A 23,428-nucleotide genomic window follows, 5' to 3' on the forward strand; every position below is an offset into this window, starting at 1 on the left:
TTCCAGAAATTCCAGATTGCTGCTCTGCTATCATCCCTGCCAGTGTTCTTTTCCAATCAATTCTGGCCGACTCCTCTCTCATGCCTCTGTAATTCCCTTTACTCCTCTATAGTACTGATACATCTGATTTCAGCTTCTCCTTCTCAAATTTCAGGGTGAATTAAATCATAGAACTTAGAAGATAGAAATTTACAGCCTGTTACAGGCCCTTCAGCCCACAATCATATTATGTTCACTTTCCCCTAAGGGTTCCTAGAGCTCAAACTCTAAACAATACTGGTTCATTGAACAACACTGAACCACAGGCTGCTCTAAAAAGACATCTCACAGGCACTCTAGAAATTCCCCCCCCCCCCCCACCTCGGTAATCCAGCACCAACCTGATTTTCTCAATCTACTTGCATGTAGAAGTGGCCATGACTTCCCTTCTTCCGCCATCAACTCTGCCCTCAAACGCGCCTCTCCCATTTCACGCACATCTGCTCCCACCCCATCTGCCCGCTACCACACTCGGGATAGGGTTCCCCTTGTCCTCACCTACCACCCCACCAGCCTCCGGGTCCAACATATAATTCTCCATAACTTCTGCCACCTCCAACGGGATCCCACTACCAAGCACATCTTTCCCTCCCCCACTCTTTCTGCTTTCCACAGGGATCGCTCCCTACGCGACTCCCTTGTCCACTCGTCCCCCCCCCCATCCTTTCCCACCGATCTCCCTCCTGGCACTTAACCTTGTAAGCGGAACAAGTGCTACACCTGCCCTTACACTTCCTCCCTCACCACCATTCAGGGCCCCAGACAGTCCTTCCAAGTGAGACAACACTTCACCTGTGAGTCAGCTGGTGTGGTTATACTGTGTCCGGTGCTCCCGGTGTGGCCTTTTATATATTGCTGAGACCCGACACAGATTGGGAGACCGTTTCGCTGAACACCTACGCTCTGTCTGCCAGAGAAAGCAGGATCTCCCAGTGGCCACACATTTTAATTCCACGTCCCATTCCCATTCTGATATGTCTATCCATGGCCTCCTCTACTGTCAAGATGAAGCCAAACTCAGGTTGGAGGAACAACACCTTATATACCGTCTGGGTAGCCTCCAACCTGATGGCATGAACATGGATTTCTCTAACTTCTGTTAATGTCCCTCCTCCCCTTCTTACCCCATCCATTATTTATTTATTTATTCTCCTTTCTCTCTCCCCCCCTCCTTTTTTTCCTCTCTCTGCCCCTCTCACAATCACTCTTTGCCTGTTCTCCATCTCCCTCTGGTGCTCCCCTCCCCCTTTCTTTCTCCCGAGGCCTCCCATTCCATGATCCTTTCCCTTCTCCAGCTCTGCATCCCTTTTGCCAATCAACTTTCTAACTCTTAGCTTCATCTCTCCCCCTCCTATCTTCTCCTATCATTTCGGACTTCCTCCTCCCCCTCCTGCTTTCAAATCTCTTATTATCTCTTCTTTCAGTTAGTCCTGACAAAGGGTCTCGGCCCGAAACACCGATTGTGCTTCCTCCTATAGATGCTGCCTGGCCTGCTGCATTCTATCAGCATTTTGTGTGTGTTTCATGACTATTGTAACATTGCTCTTTTGCCATGCATTTTCTATCTCCCATTGTTATTTTGTAGGCTACTTCTGTACTACTGTTTGGGGTTCTGTAAACAAATCCCACCAGTCTTTTTACCCTTTCAGTTCCTTAGCTCTGTCCACAATGATTCAACACCTTCTGACCCTATGTCACCTCTTTCTAATGATTTGATTTCATTTTTACCAACAGAGCAACACCTCCCCCTCTGCCTTCCTGCCTATCCTTTTGATACAACGTGAAGCCTTGGACATTAAGCTCCCAGCTTTAATCTTTTTGCAATGATTCACTGTGATGCCCACAACATCATACCTGCCAATCTGTTACTGTACTACAAGTTTATCTACCTTATTACATGTACTGCATGCATTCAGATACAATATCTTCAGTTCTGTATGCACCCTTTTCGAATTTGTCCGTCTTTTACACGTAACTCGTCCTGTTGACCGCAATTTTGCCCTATACTCGCTACACATTGCCTCTGTTTGTTAACCAGCTCCCTCATCTTCAGCACTGTTATCCACCTTTCCTACGATACTACTTGCATTGAAATATATGCAGCATATTAGTTGCAGCATGCTCAACCTTTTAATTCCTGACTTTGTCTGAAGTCTTACCAACATCTGCCTCCACACCTCTCCACTAACTGTTCTGGCACTCTGGTTCCCATCCCCCTGCAGGTCTAGTTTTAACACCCCCGTGCAGTACCAGCAAACCTTTTTGCTAGGATATTAGTTCCCCTCCAGTTCAGGTACAAACCGACCCTTCTGTACAGCTAGGAGGTGAAGCCAGATGTGTGGGAAAAGTAAAGGGCTGGAAAAGAAGGAATCTGATGGGAGAGGAAAGCGGACCATGGGAGAAAGGGAAGGAGGAGGGGAATAAAGGGTTGCTGGGGTGGGTGATGGGTAGGTGAGGAGAAGAGGTAAGAAGCCAGAGTGGGGATGAGAAGAAGAGGAAGGGGGAGCTGAAACAAATTGCCGGAAGGAGAAATCAATGTTCATGTCATCGGGTTGGAGGCTACCTAGATGGAGTATGAGGTTCTGCTCCTTCACTCTGAGAGTGGCCACATCGTGGCAGAAGAGGAGGCCATGGATTGATATATCAGAATGGGAATGGCAATAGGAATTAAAATGGTTGGCCACCAGAAAGTTCCACTTTTTCTGGATAGTGCGGAGGTGCTTGACGTCCCCCAATTAATGTCAAGTCTCAGATTTTTACTGCAATATCACTTTACTCCTTATAACTACCTCTGTTGTACAGGAGGTTCAGATTTAAACTCAGACTTGAACTGTATGATACAACTCTCAGTACTGAATTCATTTTACATGTTCAACTGAAAATTTATGAATTTCAGAACCATTTTTAAATAAAATTTAAATAAAGCTCTGGTAGCACTTTGTGTACCCAATTATCCCCCTCCAGCAACTTTTCCTTCACATTCCCCTCCCCCACCTTGCTCCATTTGTTCTTCTTTCCTTTCTTTGTTTCTCTGCCACCATCCATCATTCACCTGCCTGTCTCCCAACTCCATCCTCACTCACCTTGGAATCCTTTTTTGCCATCTCACCTCTCCCCTCTCAGCACTGATGTAGGGTTTCAATATGCTGAGTTCTTCTAGCAGATGGTTTGTTGCTCCAGATTCTAGCATCTGCAGTCTCGTGTCAAATGAATTAATATCTACAGCTGGGAGGAAGATGTACATTTGTTCTGAGATCAGTGATCTACCCGTAATGTACAATAATGTTTTTATTTCTTTCTCTCCCCTCAGCAATGGCCGATGTACCTGGTGGACTATGGTGCAGTCAACATGCAAATCCAAGGGCCTGTAAATTTTTAAGCAGCATCTTTCTTTAAACCAAGCATGACTGAAAATAAGAATATGTAATTATGTACCATAATTGTATAGTATAAACTGTAATATTTCCTTCTAGAATGCATCCTGATTTTTACACTGTCTCCATGTGATCAAGGGCTTTAAATAAATGTGTTGCCTTGCATTCAAGCAAACTGGCCGTTGTGTTTGTGATGAGAGTTCACAAAGCTTATCTAATAGTGAACCTTGAGGCATTCCACCAAATCAAATATCCTGAACTATTTCAGTCAGCTTCTCAGGCCTAGTGATCCAGGATCAATCCTGACTTGTACTGTCTATCCCAACCTAATGTCGACTACTTGAATGAGAAAGAACGACAAGATGGAGTCTTCAGGAAAGTCAGAGACATTTTGAATAATCTCACTCCACAGACATTTGAAGAGCTATGCCTTGAGCTTCACAATGTGGGTGCAGACTCAAAACTGGTTCTCAAAGGGATCATTTTACTGATAGTGGACTGAGTTTTTGCGTCCTCACTGTGCCTGTCTTGGTTTCCTTTCATATTCCAAAGAATATTCATATTCTAAATTGGCCATTGTGAATTGTCTCTGTTGTGAAAGTAAGTGGTAGAATCTAGGGGGAGATGATGGGAATGTGGGGCAAATACGTTACAGGAAAAAATGGTGTGAGTGAGATTGTTCTATGGGCTGGTACTGACTCAATTAATCACATATCCTCCTTTGTTTCATTGAAATATGAAACAGGATTTTGGACAGACTTTTTATTGCAGACTTTTTTTTTCCACCCAAACTGGACCCCCTACAATTTGCCTACTGACACAACCGATCAACAGACAGTTCAATAGCCACTGCTCTACATACCATCCTTACACATCTGGAGAAGAAGAATGCTTATGTGAGAATGCTGTTCTTGGACTACAGTTCAGCATTCAACATCATAATTCCATCCAGGCTCAATAGGAAGCTCAGAGACCTTGGCCTTGTCCCTGCCTTGTGCAGCTGGATCCTGGACTACCTGTCAGATCGCCAGCAGGTGGTAAGAGTGGGCTCCCTCACCTCCACCCATCTGACTCTCAACACAGGAGCCCCTCAGGACTGTGTACTAAGACTCCTCCTTTACTCCATGTATACCCATGATTGTGTCACCACCCAGAGCTCTAATCTGCTAATTAAATTTGCCAATGAAACTACATTGATTGGCCTAATCTCAAACAATAACGAGGTGACCTACAAGGAAGAAGTCATGTCTCTGACACAGTGGTATTAAGAAAACAACCTCTCCCTCAATGTCACAAAAACAAAGGAGCTGGTTGTGGATTACAGGAGGAATGGAGGTGGGCTAACCCCTATTGACATCAATGGATCCGGGGTTGAGAGGGTAAACAGCTTTAAGTTCCTCGGCATCCACTTCACCAAGGACCTCGTGTGGTCTGTACACACCAGCTGTGTGAATGTACCTCCCTTAATTGCAGGACTCTGCAGAGAGTGGTGCGGACAGCCCAGTGCACCTGTAGTTGTGAACTTCCCATGATTCAGGACTTTTACAAAGACAGGTGTGTAAAAAGGGCCTGAAGGATCATTAGGGACCCGAGTCACCCCAACCACAAACTGTTCCAGCTGCTACCATCTGGGAAATGGTACCACAGCATAAAAGCCAGAACAAACAAGCTCCGGGACAGCTTCTTCCACCAGGCCATTAGACTGATTAACTCACGCCGATTTGAATGTATTTCTATGTTACATTGACTGTTCTATTTATTATAAATTACTATGATTGCACATGGCACATTTAGACAGAAACGTAACATAAAGGTTTTTACTCACCTATGTGAAGGATGTAAGAAATAAAGTCAATTCAATTCACTAGAAAATTCATTTTAGTGTTCTATCCAAAAAAGGAAATGATGCATGGTGTTTCCACCCTTGATAAGGGCTATCCATGAGCCAGTAATGAAATCAAAACAGAATATCAAAAGAAAAACTTTGCCCCTCCCCTTCCATCTGAGGGTGTTGTAATTTGCAGGGCTCAGTAAGGAATTCTCCAGCCTTAGATAATTTGATCCTTCTTTCTGTTTTTGCCTATCATCATTTCTTTGAATATTCTAGCTTGCTGGGCATGTCCCCATAGGCCAGACCATACAATATTAGCATAAAGCAGCTTATTCTAATGTTAACTCCTTTTTATTTAACCTATCAGAGGAAGTTCTTTGATTCACCTGGTTAGCTTGCCCCCAGGTCTATATCATCCCGACTGGTTTACTTCTCTCTCAGTTCTATTGAAGGATCGCAGACCCAATGCATTGTTTCCTTTCCTCAGATGCTATCTGACCTTCTGAGTGTTTCGTTCATTTTTTGCCTTTCTTTACAAAAGCCTTGCTTTTAAGGTCACAGCACCACCCACTTCACAATTGGGTTTTGCACTGAGCAATGTTATCTCAGTATAACAGAAACTCAGAACACTCCTCGGTAACGTTTCAGATCAATACATAAATAGCTCTACCTATTTGTTTATACAGGAAAGAATAAACATATGGATTTACCTATGAGAAAAGGGAATTTTCCAAAACTATTTTACATGGAGTTAGTGTGATAATGCTTTATAGACAGTATACAGATATTGCCTGCTGGCTTTGCACACATTTTAGCTCCAAAATTTCAGCTGTACAATAGTTAAAGCAAAATTGAGGTAAGTGATTCTTTCACACGAAGTGGATTCCTTAACCATTTCCTGATCTTAGTCTCTTAGGCGTGACAATAATGAGCCATTTTAAAACCCAAGAATACAGACCCATGAAGCCTGGCTGTAGTGCCCTACTACTAGTCAGGTTAGCATCAGCTAACTCTACATAAATTGGTGTTTAAAGACCACACATTTTCTTGCAAGACCATGCTGTGGAAATGAATGTGAAGCTAATGCCCAAAACATCTTGCAGACTTTGCAGAAGCTCTCAACTCAGAATGGTCACTGTACATTTCCCTCTGTAGATACTGCCTGACCCACTGAGTTCCCTCTGCTATTGTGTGTTGCTCCAGACCTTACAAATTTCAGTCACAATCAGGTCCTCCACACAAGCCCCAGTGTATGCCCACAGAAAAGTAAATCAATCCAGTGGCAGCTGCAGAATCACACATAAGCTGCCTTGTCAATCCATAGCATCATGATGTAAAACACAGAATAGTACATTCTTAACCACCCTATCAACTTGCATGGCAACATTGAGAACCTATGGACTTGGACCCCAAGATCCCTCTATTCCTTCATACTGCTAAGATTCCTGCCTTTTAACCTTATGTTGTGCCTTCAAGCTTGACCTTCCAAAGCATAAACACATCACATTTTTTTCTGGATTGAACTCCATCTGCCACTTCCTAGCCCAGCTCTGCATCCTGTCAATGTCCCGATGTAACCTATGACAACCTTCTACTCTCTGCAACACCATCAACCTTCGTGTCACCTGCAAACTTACTAACCCACCGTTCCACTTCCTCATCCAAGCCACTTATAAAAATCACTAAGAGCAGGTGTCCCAGATCACTGCTGAATACTAATAGTCATCAACCTCCAGGCAGAATATGATCCTTCTACTACTACCCTCTGCCTTTTGTAGGCAAGCTAATTTTGAGTCCACAGACTCAAGTTCCCCGAATCCCATGCCTCCTTATTTTCCGAATAAGCCTACCATAGGAAACCCTGTTAGGTGGTGTTCTGTAGGGATCTGTGTGGGGATTTCTGCAGTTGTGATGTATATACAGTAAATGACCTCGATGAAAATGCAGATGGGTGGATTAGTATGTTGGTGGATGATACCAAGATTGGTGGAGTTGAGGATTGTGTAGAAGACTGGCAAAAAGTACAGAACAGTATAAATCAGTTACTAATGTCGTGAGCTGCATATATTTCAATGCAAGAAGAATCGTAGGAAAGGTAGGCAAGCTCAGGGCATGGATCAATACCTGAAATTATGATATTGTAGCCATTAGTGACACTTGGTTGCAGGAGGGGTAGGACTGGCAGCTCGATATTCCAGGGTTCCATTATTTTAGACTCAACAGAGCAGAAGGGATCAAAGGAAGAGAAGTGACGTTACTAGTCAAGAAAAATGTCACGGCACTGCTCAGTCAGAACAGACTGGAGAGCTTGTCTAGTGAGGTGTTATAGGATTAAGAAAGTTATGACCACATTAATGGGGCTATATTACAGACCACCCAGCAGTATGAGGGATTTAGTGAAACAAATTAGTAGAGAGATCGCAAACTGTTGAAAGAAATGTAAGGTTGTTACAGTAGGTGATTTTAACTTTTCCACATATTGACTAGGACTCCCACACTGTAAAAGGAGTCAATGGAATTGAGTTAAATGTGTTCAGGAATATTATCTGAATCACTAAATAGAAGTCACAGCGACAGAGTGAGCGATACTTGATCTGCTATTAGGGAATGAGACAGTAGGTGACTGAAATTTGCATCTAGTGATCACAATGCCATTAGTTTCAAAGTAAATATGCCAAAAGATAGGTCTGGTCTGCGGGTTGAGATTCTAAATAGGAGAAAAGCCAATTTTGATGGTATCAGAAAGAATCTGCCAAATTCCGACAAAGGTGTATTTTATAAGTGAAATATTTTCAAAAGTGAAATTTTAAGAGTACAAAACTTGTATGTGCCTTTCAGAATAAAAGGTAAAAATAACAGGTGTAGGGAACCTTGGTTTATAAGCAAATTTGAGCTCTGGTTAAAAAAACGAAAGGAGATGGATTGAAGGTATAGACAGATAGGAACAATGAGGTGCTTACGGAGTATAAGAAATGCAAGAGAACACTTAGGAAGAAGTCAGGAGGGCTAGAAGAAGGTATGAGATTGCCTTAGCAGAAAAGATGAAGGAAAATTCTATGTATGAAACTATGGATATGTTAAGACCAAAAAGATTGCAAGGGACAAATTTGATCCTCTGGAAGATCAGAATCGTAATCCATGTGTGGTGCTAAAAGAGATGGACACAGAGTCTATATAAGTGAGGCCAAATGGCATCAATTTCATAGACCTTATATAGATCACAGAGGAGGAGGTGCTTGCTGTCTTGGGGCAAATTAGGGTAGATAAATCACCAGACCTGACAAGGTGTTCCCTTGGACCCTGCTGGAGACAAGTGCAGAAACTGCCAAGGCCCTAGCAGAGATATTTAAATCATCCTTAGCAAGAAGTGATGTACCAGAGGATAGCCAATATTGTTATGCTGTTTAAGAAGGCTCTAAAAATAAACCAGGAAATTATAGGAGAGTGAGGCTGACATCAGCAGTGGGAAAGTTATTGGAAGTTATTTTAAGGGACTGGACATATGAGTATTTGGATAGAAATAGACTGATTAAGGATAGTCAGCATGGTTTTGTAAGTCTTGTCTAACCAATTTTATAGAGTTTTCTGAGGATGTTACCAGGAAGAATGATGAAGGCAAGACAGTGGATGTTGCCTGCATGAACTTTAGAAATGCCTTTGACAAAGTCCTGCATGGGAGGTTGGTCAAGAAGGTTCAGTCTGTGGACATTCAAGATGGGGTAGTAATTGGGATTAGACATTGGCTTTATAGGAGAAGCCAGAGAGTGGTAGTAGATGGTTGCCCCTCTGACTGAAGACTTGCGATTCGTGCAGTGCCGCAGAGATCAGTGATGGGTCCGTAGTTGTTTGTCATCTATATCAATAATCTGGATGATAATGTAGTTAAGTGGATATGCAAATTTAGGGGTGTAGTGCTCAGCGAGAAAGACCATCATGGTTTGCAATGGGATCTGGACCAGATGGAAAAGTGGGCTGAAAAATGGCAGATGGAACTTAATGCAGACAAGTGTGAGATGTTACACTTCGGTAGAACCAACCATAGTAGGTCTTAAACACTGAGGAGTGTGGTAGAACAAAACTATCTGGGTGTACAGGTCCATAACTCATTGAAAATGGCATCACAGTTTGTTAGGGTTGTAATGAGAGCTTTTGGCACATTGGCCTTCGTAAATCAAAGTATGGAATGCTATGTTCCTGTACATGGTTCTAATTCCATAATCAAGTTCGCAGATGACACCATGGTAGTTGGCCTGATCAGAGGGGATGATGAGACAGCTTACAGGGACGAGGTCCAGCACCTGGCTGTGTGGTGTGCCGACAACAATCTGGCCCTTAACACCCAGAAGACCAAGGAGATCATTGTTTGCTTCAGGCATGCTAGGAGCCACACTCATGTCCCCATCTACATTAACGGAGCTGTAGTGGAGCGTGTATCAAGCTTCAAATTCCTTGGTATCCACATTTCTGATGATCTCACCTAGTCCCTGAACTCCTCCATCCTGATCAAAAAGGCACAACAGCACATTTATTTCCTGAGGAGCATCAAGAAAGCTCACCTCTGTCCCAGGATACTGACGGACTTTTACTGCTGTGCCATTGAGAGCATACTCACCAACTGCATCTCAGTGTGGTATGGCAATTATCCCGTATCGGACCGCAAAGCACTCCAGCATGTGGTGAAAACTGCCCAGTGGATTATCAGTACCCAATTGCCCATCATTGAGAACATCCTCCATAAACGCTGCCTGGGCAGGGCGAAAAGCATTATCAAGGATGCATCTCACCCTAATCATGGATTTTTTACTCTCCTCCCATCCGGTAGGTGCTACAGGAGCCTCCACTCCCGCACCAGCAGGCACAGGGAGAGCTTCTTCCCTGAGGCTGTGATCCTGATGAATCTCACATCACAGCGCTAAGCAGTATTGCACCCACATTGTACTAAGTTAGTACTTTTATATTTGTATGCTGTAGCACTTAATTTTTATTCGCAGTTATTTTGTCAATAATACTATTCTTTCACACTTCTGGTTAGATGCTAACTGCATTTCATTGGCTTTGTATCTGTAGTCGGCATATTGACAATAAAGTTGAATCTAGTCTAAGAAGCGCAAGGAACACACCTTGTATTCCATCTGGGTAGCCTCCAACCTGATGGCATGAACAACAATCTCAGACTTCCGATAATGGCCCCCCAACTCTCCACCTCCAGTCCCCATTCCCATTTTCCTCTCTCACCTTATCTCCTTACCTGCCCATCACCTCCCGCTGGTGCTCCTCGCACTTTCCTTTCTTCCATGGCCTTCTGTTCTTTCCCATTAGATTCCCCCTTTTCCAACCCTTTATCTCTTTCAACAATTGACTTCCCAGCACTTTACATTACCCCTCCCCCTCTCCCAGTTTGACATCACCGACTACCTTGTATTTTTTCCTCTCCTCCAACCACCTTCTTACACTGACTTCTCACCTTTTTCTCCAGTCCTGATGAAGGGTCTCGACTCCAAACGTCAATTGTTTACTATTTTCCATAGATGCTGCCTGGCCTGCTGAGTTCCTCCAGCATTTTGTGTGTGTTGCTTTTTCTCTGTCCACTAGGTAATCTCCTCTCATAACAGAGAATACTTTTTGAGAATTTGATGTTGGGTAGGAGGACAGGAGTGGTCATTAACACTTAAAGGATACATCAAACTTTGAGATAAGAGACCGCTATACAATGTTGTCTCTGTGGGATTTATGAGATGAACAGATATCAATTGCTGACACACATTAATGACCAGCCATCCAGTGCACAATACAGTATAAGTCAGAACCGAGTTGCCTAGGATGTGATGACATTGGAAGCTCTTTCTCTCAATTGATGCATGAAATAATGAGATGCCTCAGAAGGTTAACCACATCAGTTTTCTGAACTGTGATCATGGGGATATATGCATGGCTGTAAACCAGTTGTCAATAATGGCCATGCGTTTTACTTTCCTGGGAGAGCTTACTAATCAGCTTTGCAATTGATTATTTTGCTTCCAAATAAAGCATGTTAAACCTACAACTTCAGTCTTTGTGTAAGGTTAATCTGCAACATTGACAAGTGGCATCCATCAGGGATGTCTTCTTATTCACCATTTCCTTTTACACATTCTGACATTTAGAACATTTCCAATGCATTGATGCTCCAAGGTATCTCTGGCACTGGCTACTACCATCACTTTGCAAGCTAGTGCTACAAATAATATGATTGACAATTTTCTAAGATTTAGTATATATGTATGTATAAGAGCATTTCACATTGCTCAGTAACGGAAGCATTGAAAAACCTGAGGCAACAATGTTTAGGCAGGATATCGTATCTCTGAAGGTTCCCTTGGAATAGGCTGTAAGCAATGCCTCCAGTCCTGAGTTTCCTGATCCAAGCTGAGAATCGGCCATAACCATTATTCTGCCTCTAGTAACATAGTATTGTCAGTGGATTCGCTTCTTAGTAAAGTACAAATATTCCAACATCTAAAGGCTGCTTATTTCAGCATACACTGTGAAGTTTGAGAAGCATTTGAACAAGCAGCAGTTAATTCTGAAGCTCCTTGGTCATTTCTCCTGCAATTGTTAATATAGTGGCAAAAGCAACAGATTAATGAGTTTCTAGGCGAACTAATATTGCCCCATACTGCACAAAGATGATAAAGTGCAGCTTTGAACTTCAATTTATATCCGGAGCACTGGAAACTGCTGATCAATGAATGGTGACACCGTTAGATATGTGTCTGATGCCTGAAAAACATCAGGGTGGATCATATATGTCGGTGTCTAATCTAATTTAAGAATGCCACAAATCACATGGAAGTTATTGCTAATACAAAATACTCTGGTTAAAAATATTTTTGCAGAAATGGTGCATAAAAATGACTGTCATTTCATGCAATTTCAATTTTTATTGAAGACAATCACATTGTGGCACGGATGTTACATACGACTGAGCCTGTGTCTGAATAAAGTCCAGGCTTGCTGCAGGACTTCAACAGCTTAATTTGCTGAGAACTTGAGAATGGAATTGAATATTTTATAGAGATTCAGAGTTCTGGCCTTATAATGGATGAAAGATCAAAGATGAAGCAGCTGAAGACTGATCAGCCTAGAATACTTCCATAAGGAATTCCTATAGTGATGCTTGGGGCTTGATCTAAGAAACAACCATTACCATCGTCTTCTGTTTGAAGTATGATACCAATAATGTTTCCTATGTGATTCCCATTAATTTCAGTTTTAATGGAGTTCAGTATCAAAAAGATGGCAACAACATTCATTTGCACATCAATGGGTTAATTGTTAGCATTTTTTTGAAAGACACAATCCTCCAATTTCAGTTAAACTGTTCCCCTATCCCTTTTCTCTCTCCTTCTGATCTACGCCGTTTCTCCTACACCCACCTGGAACCCATCATCCAATTTCTTTCCCTTCCTTCACGCACTCCATCTGTCCATCACCTACACACTCCTCTCACTGGGTTCCCTCTCCTATTCTTCTCATATGCTCCTCTTACCTCCCTTATTTGCTTCCATGCTCCATCTTCATTTCTTATCAGATTCCATCATCTGCAGCCCTTTGTTCAAAGTTCAAAGTAAATGTATTAATAAAGTATATATATGTCACCATATACAATAATGAGATTCAGCTTCTTCTGGGCATACTCAATAAATCCACAATAGAATAATGACTACAATAGAATCAATGACGTGGATGTTCAACCAGTGTACTAAAGATAACAACTGTGCAAAAACAAAAGAAAATAAATAAATAAGAAATAAGTAATAAGTATCAAGAACATAAGATGATGAGTCCTTGAAAGTGAGTCCATAGGTTGTGGGAACATTTCAATAATGGTACAAGTCAAGTTGAGTGAAGTTAGTCCCTTTGGTTCAATTGCCTGATGGATTGTTGCCAATCCAAACTGACTGGAGTCTACAAATGAGGAAATCGAGGATCCAATTGCATGGGGAAGTATTGAGACCAAGGTCTTGAAGCTTAGTGATTAGTTTTGAGGGGATGATGGTATTAAATGCTGAGCTGTAGTCGATAAAGAGCATCCTAATGTACGCATCTTTGCTGTCCAGATGTTCCAGGGTTGAGTGAAGAGGCGATGAGATGGCATCTACTGTGGACCTGTTGCTCCGATAAGCAAATCGGAGTGGATCCAATTCGCTTCCTCGGTAGGAGTTATGTTTCATCACCAACCTATTAAAACACTTTGTCACAGTGGATGTAAGTGCTTCTTGACGATAGTCATTGAGGCTGGTTAGCAGGTGGGTACCTCAAACTGCTGAAGCAAGAGGTTAAAGATCTCAGTGAACACCCCAGGCAGCTGATCAGCACAGGTCTTTAGTACTTGGCCAGCTACTCCATCTGGGCTGGATGCTTTTCATGGGTTCCTGAAGGCTGCTTGGATGGTGGTCTCAGAGACTGAAATCACACAATCATCGGGGCTGCTGGAGTTCATGATGGTTCCTCCATATTTTGACAGTCAAAGTAAGCAGAGAAGGCATTGAGCTCATCTGGAAGCAAAGCCCTATTGTCTCCTGTGTTGCTTGATTTTACTTTGTAAGAGTTGATAGCACTTAAGCTCAGCCACAACTGTCAAGCATCCTTCGTTGTTTCAGGTTTAGTCTGGAATAGCCACTTTGCCAGGGAGATGGTTTTCCGGAGATTGTACCTGGTCCTCTTGTAACTTTATTGGTCACCAGACTCGAATACCTCTGATCTGGCCCTCAGCAGATTGTGGATCTCATGGTTCATCCAGAGATACTAGTTGGAGAAAGTTCTGATTGATTTTGTGGGGACCACTCATCTATGACTGTTTTAATAAAGTCTATGACAATCATGGTGTATTCATTCAAATCCACATCTGAGTCCCAGAACATGGCCCAGTCCACCAACCTAAAGTAATCCCATAGCCGCTCTTTTGCCTCCCGTGACCTCTCTCTGTTATCCTAATCTCTGGAGCTTTGCTCTTTAACCTTTGCCCGTATGCAGGTTGGAGGACAGCCAAGAGAACAGAATTATTGAAATATAGTTTGGGAATGAAACAGTAAACATTCCTTATCTTAGTATACCCATGATCTAGTGAGCTGGGACCTCTGGTGCTAATGGTTATATGTTGTTGGTAATTGGGTATGGTTTTCTTCAAACAAGACTGGTTAAAGTCCCCAAGTATGATTTGAAATGAGTTGGGATAGACTGTTTCTTGTTTGGAGACAACATCATGCAGTACCTGAAGGGTCTTAGTCAGTTGCTGGTGATATGTAAACTATGGTCAGGATTATGGAGGAGAACTTCCCAGGTACACAGAATGGATGGCATTTGAAAATTAGGTGTAGGGGAAAACACGTTCAATGAAACCGCCATATCAGAGCACCACTGAGGGTTTATCATGAAATACACACCTCCACCTTTTGCCTTTTCTGAATCAGTTCAGTCTATCCTATGAATCGAGAAGCCCTTGTGTCTGATCACCACATCTGACATGCTGGGAGCATGCCATGTCTTGGTGAAACATAGAAGGCATTAGCAGCAGACCCATCGATCTGAAGGGAAAGAGAGCTCTGCACACGTCACGAGAAGAGTTTAAAAAAAGAGCATTTCATGGGGATCAGTGCATTAGTGATGGACCAATCAATTCGCGATACATTAGCAGGAGCAAATAAAAGTAAAGCAGGATCAAAGCAGAGCAGCCATTGTGTGAGGGGACCAGTTTAGGAGTGGGAACTTGAGGCTTTGGTAAAGAGGCAGTAGTGGTTGAATAATAAGTCACTAAATTACAGCTAATTAAAGGAATGATGCAGGATCAGGTGATGTGCTGTAGCTGCTTGATGTAGGAGCTGGTGAACCCCACTGTGGTTCCTGGTGACCACATCTGCAGCAAGTGTTGGCTGCTCGAGGAACTCAGGCTCAAAGCTGATGACCTGGAATCTGAGCTTCCAACACTGCGGCACATCATGGAGGGGGAGAGTTAACTGGATTCTCTGTTTCAGGAGGGAGTCACACCCATTAGATTAGCTGCCTGAAATAGTCTGTGGTCAGGAACAAGAGGATGTGACTTTGTTGGGTAGTGGGATCCAAGAGACAGTGCTGGATGAGCCTCAGCCCTTGAGCTTGTCCAACAGGTCTCAGATTTTTGCTCCTCATGTGGATGACAGTGGGGGCTGTAGGAAGGATGAGCAACCAAACTGTGGCACCGTATTCAGGGAGCCCTTCAAGAGGGGGGAAAGAAGAGAAATGTAGTGGTAATTGGGGATAGTATGTAAGGGGTGTAACACTTACCCAACAGGCTGGTATATGTCTAGGGGGAAAAGAGATCCAGCCACACACCAACCCACCTCCCGTACACGCAGGTGCTGTGAGAATCGCGTTTATGCCTCGCGCCCCGCCGGCAGTATCAAACTCACAACAAATACCGTTATGAAATTCACTTTAAAGAGTTTACTAAAATTAAAAGAGTATTAGACAATACAATATATATATATATATATATATACAAGAAAAAAAACAAAAGGCGCCAACTTATCAAAGTTCAGTCAGTTTAGTGCACATCGGTGGAGCTCATCCAGCGAACCATTCGACTCCTCGGTGGTCGTCCTCCCGAAACTCCCACTTCGGACTTCCCGGTGGTCGTCCGAGTGCACGTCCTCCTTCCTCGGCGTCTTCCTCCAGACTCCCCAAGCCCGCACAACCCCTCCCCAAAGTTCCCAGCCTCACAAAACACAATAACATTCCCCATTGATTAACAAATGAATACAATTACCATATCAGCCATTCTAAAGCGAAACAACGGCAAGAGAAACTTTTAACAGACAAAGAAGCATTCCTACTCGTAACAAACCAAAGAAGCCCTTTTTAGTAACATACACAGGACATTGTACATTCTCTCCCCACCAGCAAATGTCATGCCCTCATGGCATTACTAGAGTTCCCCAAAGCTTCTTACAACACCCAAAACCCAACCCAGGTGCAGAAAGCAGTGACATAACTATCCAGAGCAGTAGAAATCACACTCGGTTCTCCTGGTACCACATATGTCAACCGCTCTGGGGGGCGCCTAATCCTCTGAGATCTCCATACCCCTTCTGCCCCCCTGGGCTCCCTCTCCACCTGCGAACCCACTGTCTCGGACACCCCAGGTCTTCCTGACAGACCCTCACCCCCTTCCTCACGGGGGTCCTCCCTCACCTGAGATCTCTCCGGCTCACGCTCGGGCTCCACCCTCTCTCCCACCACTGTTGGCTGCCTCTCCATCTGACCCTCAAGACCTTCCCTCCTCTCACCCAATTCAATATGGGAAGGGCCAGGAGCCTCCTCTCCTGGTACTGGAGCACCAGCAAATGGGAACAGGGGCCACTCATCTGAGTCGTCCTCTTCCGAATCAGTAGCCATTTCCGGGCGAGGGACCCGTCCCCGCTCTTCAGCAGTGGTCTCTTCCCTTTCTCTGTGCCCTCACAGAGTCCTTGTACTGGGCGTAACCTCCCACTCTGGCTCCGTATCCACCTGCACCGCTTGACCCAGCGGCAGCAGGTGATTCCGATGGAGTACCTTGATAGGCCCTTTCCCATCCTCAGGTTTCACCCGGTAAACTGGCAGGTTCGGCATCTGGCTCTCTATTACATAGGGGCTGGCCGCCCATCGGTCTGCCAACTTGTGCTTACCAGGGAGTCCCAAATTCCGTAAAAGGACCCGGTCGCCCGGCAATAATTGAACAAACTTCACCTTTCGATCATACCGCATCTTATTCCTCCGATTCTGTTTGGTAGCCGCCACCTCGGCCAACTTGTACGCCCGCTGTAACTCCCTCTTCATGTCGGACACATACTTTAGATGGGACTTCCCGGGTAATTCACCCACTTCACCCCCAAAACACAAGTCAATGGGCAACCTCGCTTCCCGCCCGAACATCAGATAATAGGGCGAATATCCTGTAGCATCATTGCAAGTACAATTGTAACAGTGAACCAATTGTCCAATATGACGACTCCACCTGCTTTTCTGCCCAATCTCCAGCGTCCCGAGCATATCCAACAGGGTCCGGTTGAACCTCTCTGGCTGCGGATCTCCCTGTGGGTGATACGGGGTAGTCCTGGATTTCTCAACCCCAAGCATAGTCAGTAATTCATGGATAAGGCGGCTCTCAAAGTCCCGCCCCTGATCGCTATGGATTCACCTGGGAAGGCCGTAATGAACAAAATACTTCTCCCATAACACCTTCGCCACTGTCGTCGCCTTCTGATCCTTAGTGGGAAATGCCTGAGCATAGCGAGTGTAATGATCGGTGATGACTAAGACATTCGCGGTGTCGCTGGTGTCAGGTTCAATCGACAGAAAATCCATACATACCAGGTCCAGAGGTCCCGCACTCTGCAACTGCGACAGTGGAGCCGCCAACGCAGGCAGGGTCTTCCTCCGGATGCAACGACTGCAGCCCCTACAGTATTCTTCGACTTCCCCCCTCATCCGGGGCCAGTAGAACCGGTCTTTGAGTAATCCATAGGTCTTTTCCACCCCCAAGTGTCCAGAATCATCATGTAGGGCCTGGAGTACAGCCTGCCGATACTCCTCCGGCAGGACCAGTTGCCAACAGTGGGGTTGGTCCGGAGGCGCCGTTACCCGGTACAAGATTTGGTTCTTTAACTTCAACCGAGACCACTCCTTCAACAACAGGGGCATGAATGGGTGTTTCGCCTTCTCAGCCAACGCCCCATCCCCCCTCTCGACCGCTCTCCACACTGTGCCAATGCCCGGGTCATTTTGCTGAGCAGCTGCCACTTCCCCCGGACTCAGTTCCGGCAACTGTTTAGTCCGCAGTGCGGTCAGGTCACAGTAAGCTAGGGGTATGGCGTCGTCAAAACCCCCCAAATGGTCCACGGCTCGTTCCAGCCTCCCTCTTCCCTCGGCCCTCATGGTGATAGCAAACTGACACATCGCCTTCACTCCAGGGGCAGGGACACTCTCCCACTCCTCGTCCCTCTCCTGTTCCCCCAGCTCCCGACCAGACAAAGCATCCGCATCGACATTCTTGCTTCCGGGCCGGTACCTCAGGCTGAAATCATATACCGACAAGGCCGCCAGCCACCGATGTCCTGTGGCATCCAGTTTTGCCAAATTCAAAATATAAGTGAGCGGATTGTTATCCGTTCGCACCTCAAACTTGGCTCCGTACAGGTAATCGCCCAACTTGTCCACCACCGCCCACTTCAGCGCCAGGAACTCCAACTTGTGAGTGGGATAGTTTCTCTCCGATGGTGACAAGCTTCGGCTGACAAAGGCTACCGGCCTCAATGCTTTGCCATGCTCCTGGTACAGAACAGCCCCGAGACCCTCTCGGCTGGCATCCGTGTGCAGCACATATGGCTTCTGGGGATCGGCAAAAGCCAACACCGGGGCCTGGGTCAGTGCCCTTTTCAAAGATCGGAACGCCTCTTCACATCGATCATCCCATCTCGAGCCAAAAGGTTCCGCCGGGTTCCAGTATCCTCCAGCGTCCTGCCTCTGGTCCCCCGTCCTTTTCTTTCCCACCGGGGGATAGCCACACAACAGCTGAGTCAACGGGTGACACGCTTTGGCGTATCCTTTCACAAATCGCCGGTAATACCCACAGAACCCCAAAAATGAGCGCAGAGCGCCCACTTTCTGGGGTCTCGGCCAGGTGGTCACGGCCTCTATCTTGGTTGAATCTGTAGCCACTCCCTCTCGCGAAATGATATGACCAACGTAGCTAACCGACGACTTGCAGAACTGGCATTTGTCCAGGGAAAGCTTCAACCCTTCCTCATTAAGCCTGCTCAACACCTTCAACAGCCTCTCCTCATGTTCCTCCAAAGTCGATCCAAACACTATCAAATCGTCCAGGTACACCAGCACCTCTAACAGATTCATATCCCCCACAGTTCTCTCCATGAGCCTCTGGAAGGTGGCTGGGGCTCCCGATATGCCTTGGGGCATTCGTTCGAACTGAAAGAACCCCAGCGGGCAGATAAAAGCGGTCTTCTCTTTATCGCCCGCACTCATTGGGATCTGGTAATACCCACTTCTTAAATCCAGCACACTGAACCACTTCACACCGCTCAGGCAGGCCAGCGCATCTTCGACTCTTGGGACAGTATACTGATCAGGGACAGTTCGCCGATTCAACGTCCTGTAGCCAACACACATGCGCACTCGCCCATTCTTCTTCCGTGCCACCACTATTGGGGACGCATAAGGACTTCGGGACTCAGCTATGATTCCGGCCTCCTTCAACTTGCACAAGTGCTCCCGCATGTCCTCAACATCTGCCGGAGCCAGCCGCCGGGATCTCTCTCGGAACGGGGTGTCCTCCGTCACCCGGATGGTGTGGCGAGTGCTTTTGGAGCAGCCAACATCAAACTCGCCCCGAGAAAAAACAGCTTCCATCTTCAGCATCTTCTCCACTAGCCTGTGTTTCCACTCCGGCAACACAGGGGAATCCCCAAAGTTAAAGACTTCAGCGGTCAGCTCCCTTCGATGCTCCGATCCCTCCCCGTTAGGGGTCCTCACTGGTGCGCTAGACATTACCGTCACCGGGAACAGATGTGCCAGTGGCATTCCCCTCTTAAAGGTGATTTCTCTTGCCGTGGTGTTCCTGACACTTATAGCTATACGCCTCGCATGTACCACCCCTGGTCTCTGCACTTCGGGCCTCACTAGCTCCCCCGCCGGAAATCGTGTCTCCCCTTCAAGATCGTCCGGGGCGTCTACTAACAGGGCTTCGCCCGTCGGCACTCCTGGGAATCTGGGGGTCCCCATCACTAGTGCTACCTCCCCGGGTCAGATCACCTTGGGCCTCGCCTGCGTACACCACACCGTCCCACGTTTACACTCCGGGTCCAGCCCTAGGGAGGCAACCCCTTCTTCAAACACTGCTCGAAACACTGGATGCACCGAGAGGGTCTCCAGAAAGTCTTCCCCCGCTTTCTCCTTACAAGCTCCCAGGAGCCGTCGCACAACAGGGGAATTAGTCCCCACCAGGAGGGCAGCACCACCAGTTTCCATCGGGTCAGGACACACCAACACCAACGTCTCAATAGCTTCGGACACTCCCACATCACCCTCCGAGAACTCCAATCTCACCGATAGGTACCCATCGTACGGGTAGTCACCCTCGCTCACACCCCAAATCTGCAGGGCGTCAAATGGGGTTACGGGCAAATGCTTTAGATATTGGTTGTAGAAAGACCGGTACAATAAGGTCACCTGCGATCCCGTATCCAGAACGGCTTTTGCGTAAACTCCCTCTATCCGTAGACCCACACTGGCACGGGGTCCTACCAGCCCATGTGGAATAGAGGCGTGGGCACCCGGTGGTCCCCTGGCTGATCTCTGGGAACATGTTCCTCCAGAGGCTCCAGTCCGTTCCCTCACTGAGCCTCTCCTAAGTTTCCCGACACCTCCCCCTTCTTAGTCGCAGGGGGGCTAGTCCTCCGCGGAACTCCTTGTCTCTCACAATCCCACCTAAAGTGTCCCTCCTCCCCACAGCTATAGCACACCCTCGGCCGCCCACAGTCCCGCCTGAAATGCCCCTCTTTCCCACAGTTAAAGCACACGCTGCCTGCCGCCCCTCCTCTCCCAGGACGACACCCACTCCCAACCCACAGCACTGGTCGCCCCTGAGAGTGGGTACCTCCCCTGTCCCTCCCCTCCAGAGGGGATTCTCTACCCCTCGGTGGGCTGTCATTCCTCCACCCAGCCACCGCTTCCTGTATCGCTGAGGATCGCTCCCATAGGCCCACGCCCCTTTTCCGCCCCAACGCTCTCTCTTCCTCCCGCACCTCTCTAATCAGTTGCCCGAACAATGGCGGGGGGCCTTTCCTATAAGCCTGCCGAATAGTCCACGCCACCTTGTCCTCCTCCAGAGAGCCACTGAGTAACTGACTCATCCTCACGCTAGCCACATCCGGCGTCTTCACTACCCCCCGGCGCCGCAGCCCCGAGAGCATCCCCTCCATCCTAAATATGTACTCGGAGAGCTTTTCCCCTCTCCATTGTTCCAGGCGTTGGAACTCTGCTAAAAGCAGCCAGGGTTCCCCTGACAACCCAAACGCTCCCTCCAAAACTTCTATACATTCCTCCACTGAGGCCCCAGACTTTTCAGCTTTCAACTCCTGGACTGTTTTGGCTGCTAAACCCTTCAAACTTCCCATCAATCGCTGCCTCTTCTCCTCCTCCGAGCCTGGCCACTCCTCTAACATCAAGGACGTATGCTCGAACCAGGTCTCATAGTCCACCTCCCCATCCGGAGTAGGCTTGGCTCCGGAGAACACCCCCAGCTTCAGCCGTGGCCTCTCGGCCACTCCCACCAGGGAGTTAAGTGTGGCTGCCAGCTTGGAGGCTTCCACCCTACCTGGGGAGCGGGGCCTAGTCACGACTCCCTCCTCCCTCCTCCCTTTGCTAGTGCCTGCCACCTCTCCGGGGTTTTCCTCTAGCTCTAGCTCCTCCTCCGATGTCTCCTCAGCCTCATCCTCGGAGAGAGTGTGGAGCCCCCACAGCCCCTCCTCCCCGGTACACCGACCGTCGCCGGCAGTTCCAACGTCCTGACGTCAGCACTCGTACTAACCAACACCCAGCTAGACTCCATCTCTTTACCACACCGTCTAGCTACCAATTCTACCTGCCCCTTACCCTTCACCAAACTTAACCCCCGCACTACCGCGTCTCCCGAGACTCGAAAATCCACTCTGCTCACTACGCATGCGTACTGTACCGGTACACCTTCAAATCGGCACCAGTGAACAATTTTCTCTCTCTCCATTACCCTCACTACCTGCGCGATTCCACAGCCCCCTGACAATCCAATCCCGGACGAGCCCCCACAAATGTAACACTTACCCAACAGGCTGGTATATGTCTAGGGGAAAAAGAGATCCAGCCACACACCAACCCACCTCCCGTACACGCAGGTGCTGTGAGAATCGCGTTTATGCCTCGCGCCCGCCAACAGTATCAAACCCACAACAAATACCGGTATGAAATACACTTTAAAGAGTTTACTAAAATTAAAAGAGTATTAGACAATACAATATATATATATATATACAAGAAAAAAAACAAAAGGCGCCAACTTATCAAAGTTCAGTCAGTTTAGTGCACATCGGTGGAGCTCATCCAGCGAACCATTCGACTCCTCGGTGGTCGTCCTCCCGAAACTCCCACTTCGGACTCCCCGGTGGTCTCCCGAGCGCACGTCCTCCTTCCTCGGCGTCTCCCTCCGGACTCCCGCGCAACCCCTCCCCCAAGGTCCCAGCCTCACAAAACACAATAACATTCCCCATTGATTAACAAATGAATACAATTACCATATCAGCCATTCTAAAGTGAAACAACGGCAAGAGAAACTTTTAACAGACAAAGAAGCATTCCTACTCGTAACAAACCAAAGAAGCCCTTTTTAGTAACATACACAGGACATTGTACAGGGGAATAGACAGAGTTCTCTGTCATGAGGATACAGCATCCCAAAGATTGTGTTGCCTGCTTGGTGCCAGGGTTCGAGATATCTTATCTGACTTGCAGACGAATTTGCAGTGGGAGGGGAAAGATCTAGTTGCTGTGGTCCATTTGGGTACCAATGACATAGGTAGAACAAAGAAAGAGGTTCTGCAGAGGGAACTTGAGCAACTAAAAACTAAATTAAAAAGCAGAACCAAAAAGGTAGTAATCTCTGGATTACTACCTGAGCCATGTGCAAATTGGCATAGGGTTAAGAAGATTAGAGAGTTAAATGTGTGGCTCAAGGATTGCTGTGGGAGAAGTGGGTTTGTGTTTATGGGAAATTGGCATCAGTATTGGGGAAGAGGGAGCTGTACCAATAGGATGGGCAGCACCTGAACCATGATGGGACCTGGATCCTAGTGAATCACATAACTAGGGCTGTGTATAGGGCTTTAAACTAAATAGTAGGGAGTGGGTTCAACAGATTGGAGAAGTATGGATAAAATAAAAAAGTGTGGATAAAAATAAAGTAAAAACAAAAGATAAAAAAGAGAAAAGTAAGAATGGAGTGAAGAAAAGTCAATTGCAAAAGAGTAAAAAGTTACAAGATTTTAAAAGCACAATGAGTGTAAGGACACTTTATTTGAATGCCCGTAGTATTCAAATAAGGTCAGTGAACTTGTGGCTTAAATCAGTACAAAGAGGCATG

General features: G+C 46.4%; 1 protein-coding gene across 7 annotated transcripts in view; it reads left to right on the top strand.

The window, feature by feature from the left end:
• gtf2ird1 (GTF2I repeat domain containing 1) overlaps positions 1 to 3,584 on the top strand; it is a 206,451-nt gene extending 202,867 nt beyond the window's left edge. For all 7 annotated transcript variants that reach the window (XM_073053720.1, XM_073053716.1, XM_073053722.1 and 4 more), the window contains one exon: positions 3,350 to 3,584. In XM_073053720.1, coding sequence (XP_072909821.1) covers positions 3,350 to 3,418 — 69 coding nt within the window. In that variant the 3' untranslated portion in view covers positions 3,419 to 3,584. The remainder of the gene's footprint in view (positions 1 to 3,349) is intronic.
• Positions 3,585 to 23,428: the final 19,844 nt, after the last annotated feature.

Source organism: Hemitrygon akajei, chromosome 8, assembly GCF_048418815.1.
Source record: "Hemitrygon akajei chromosome 8, sHemAka1.3, whole genome shotgun sequence".
Classification (NCBI taxonomy): Eukaryota; Metazoa; Chordata; class Chondrichthyes; order Myliobatiformes; family Dasyatidae; genus Hemitrygon; species Hemitrygon akajei.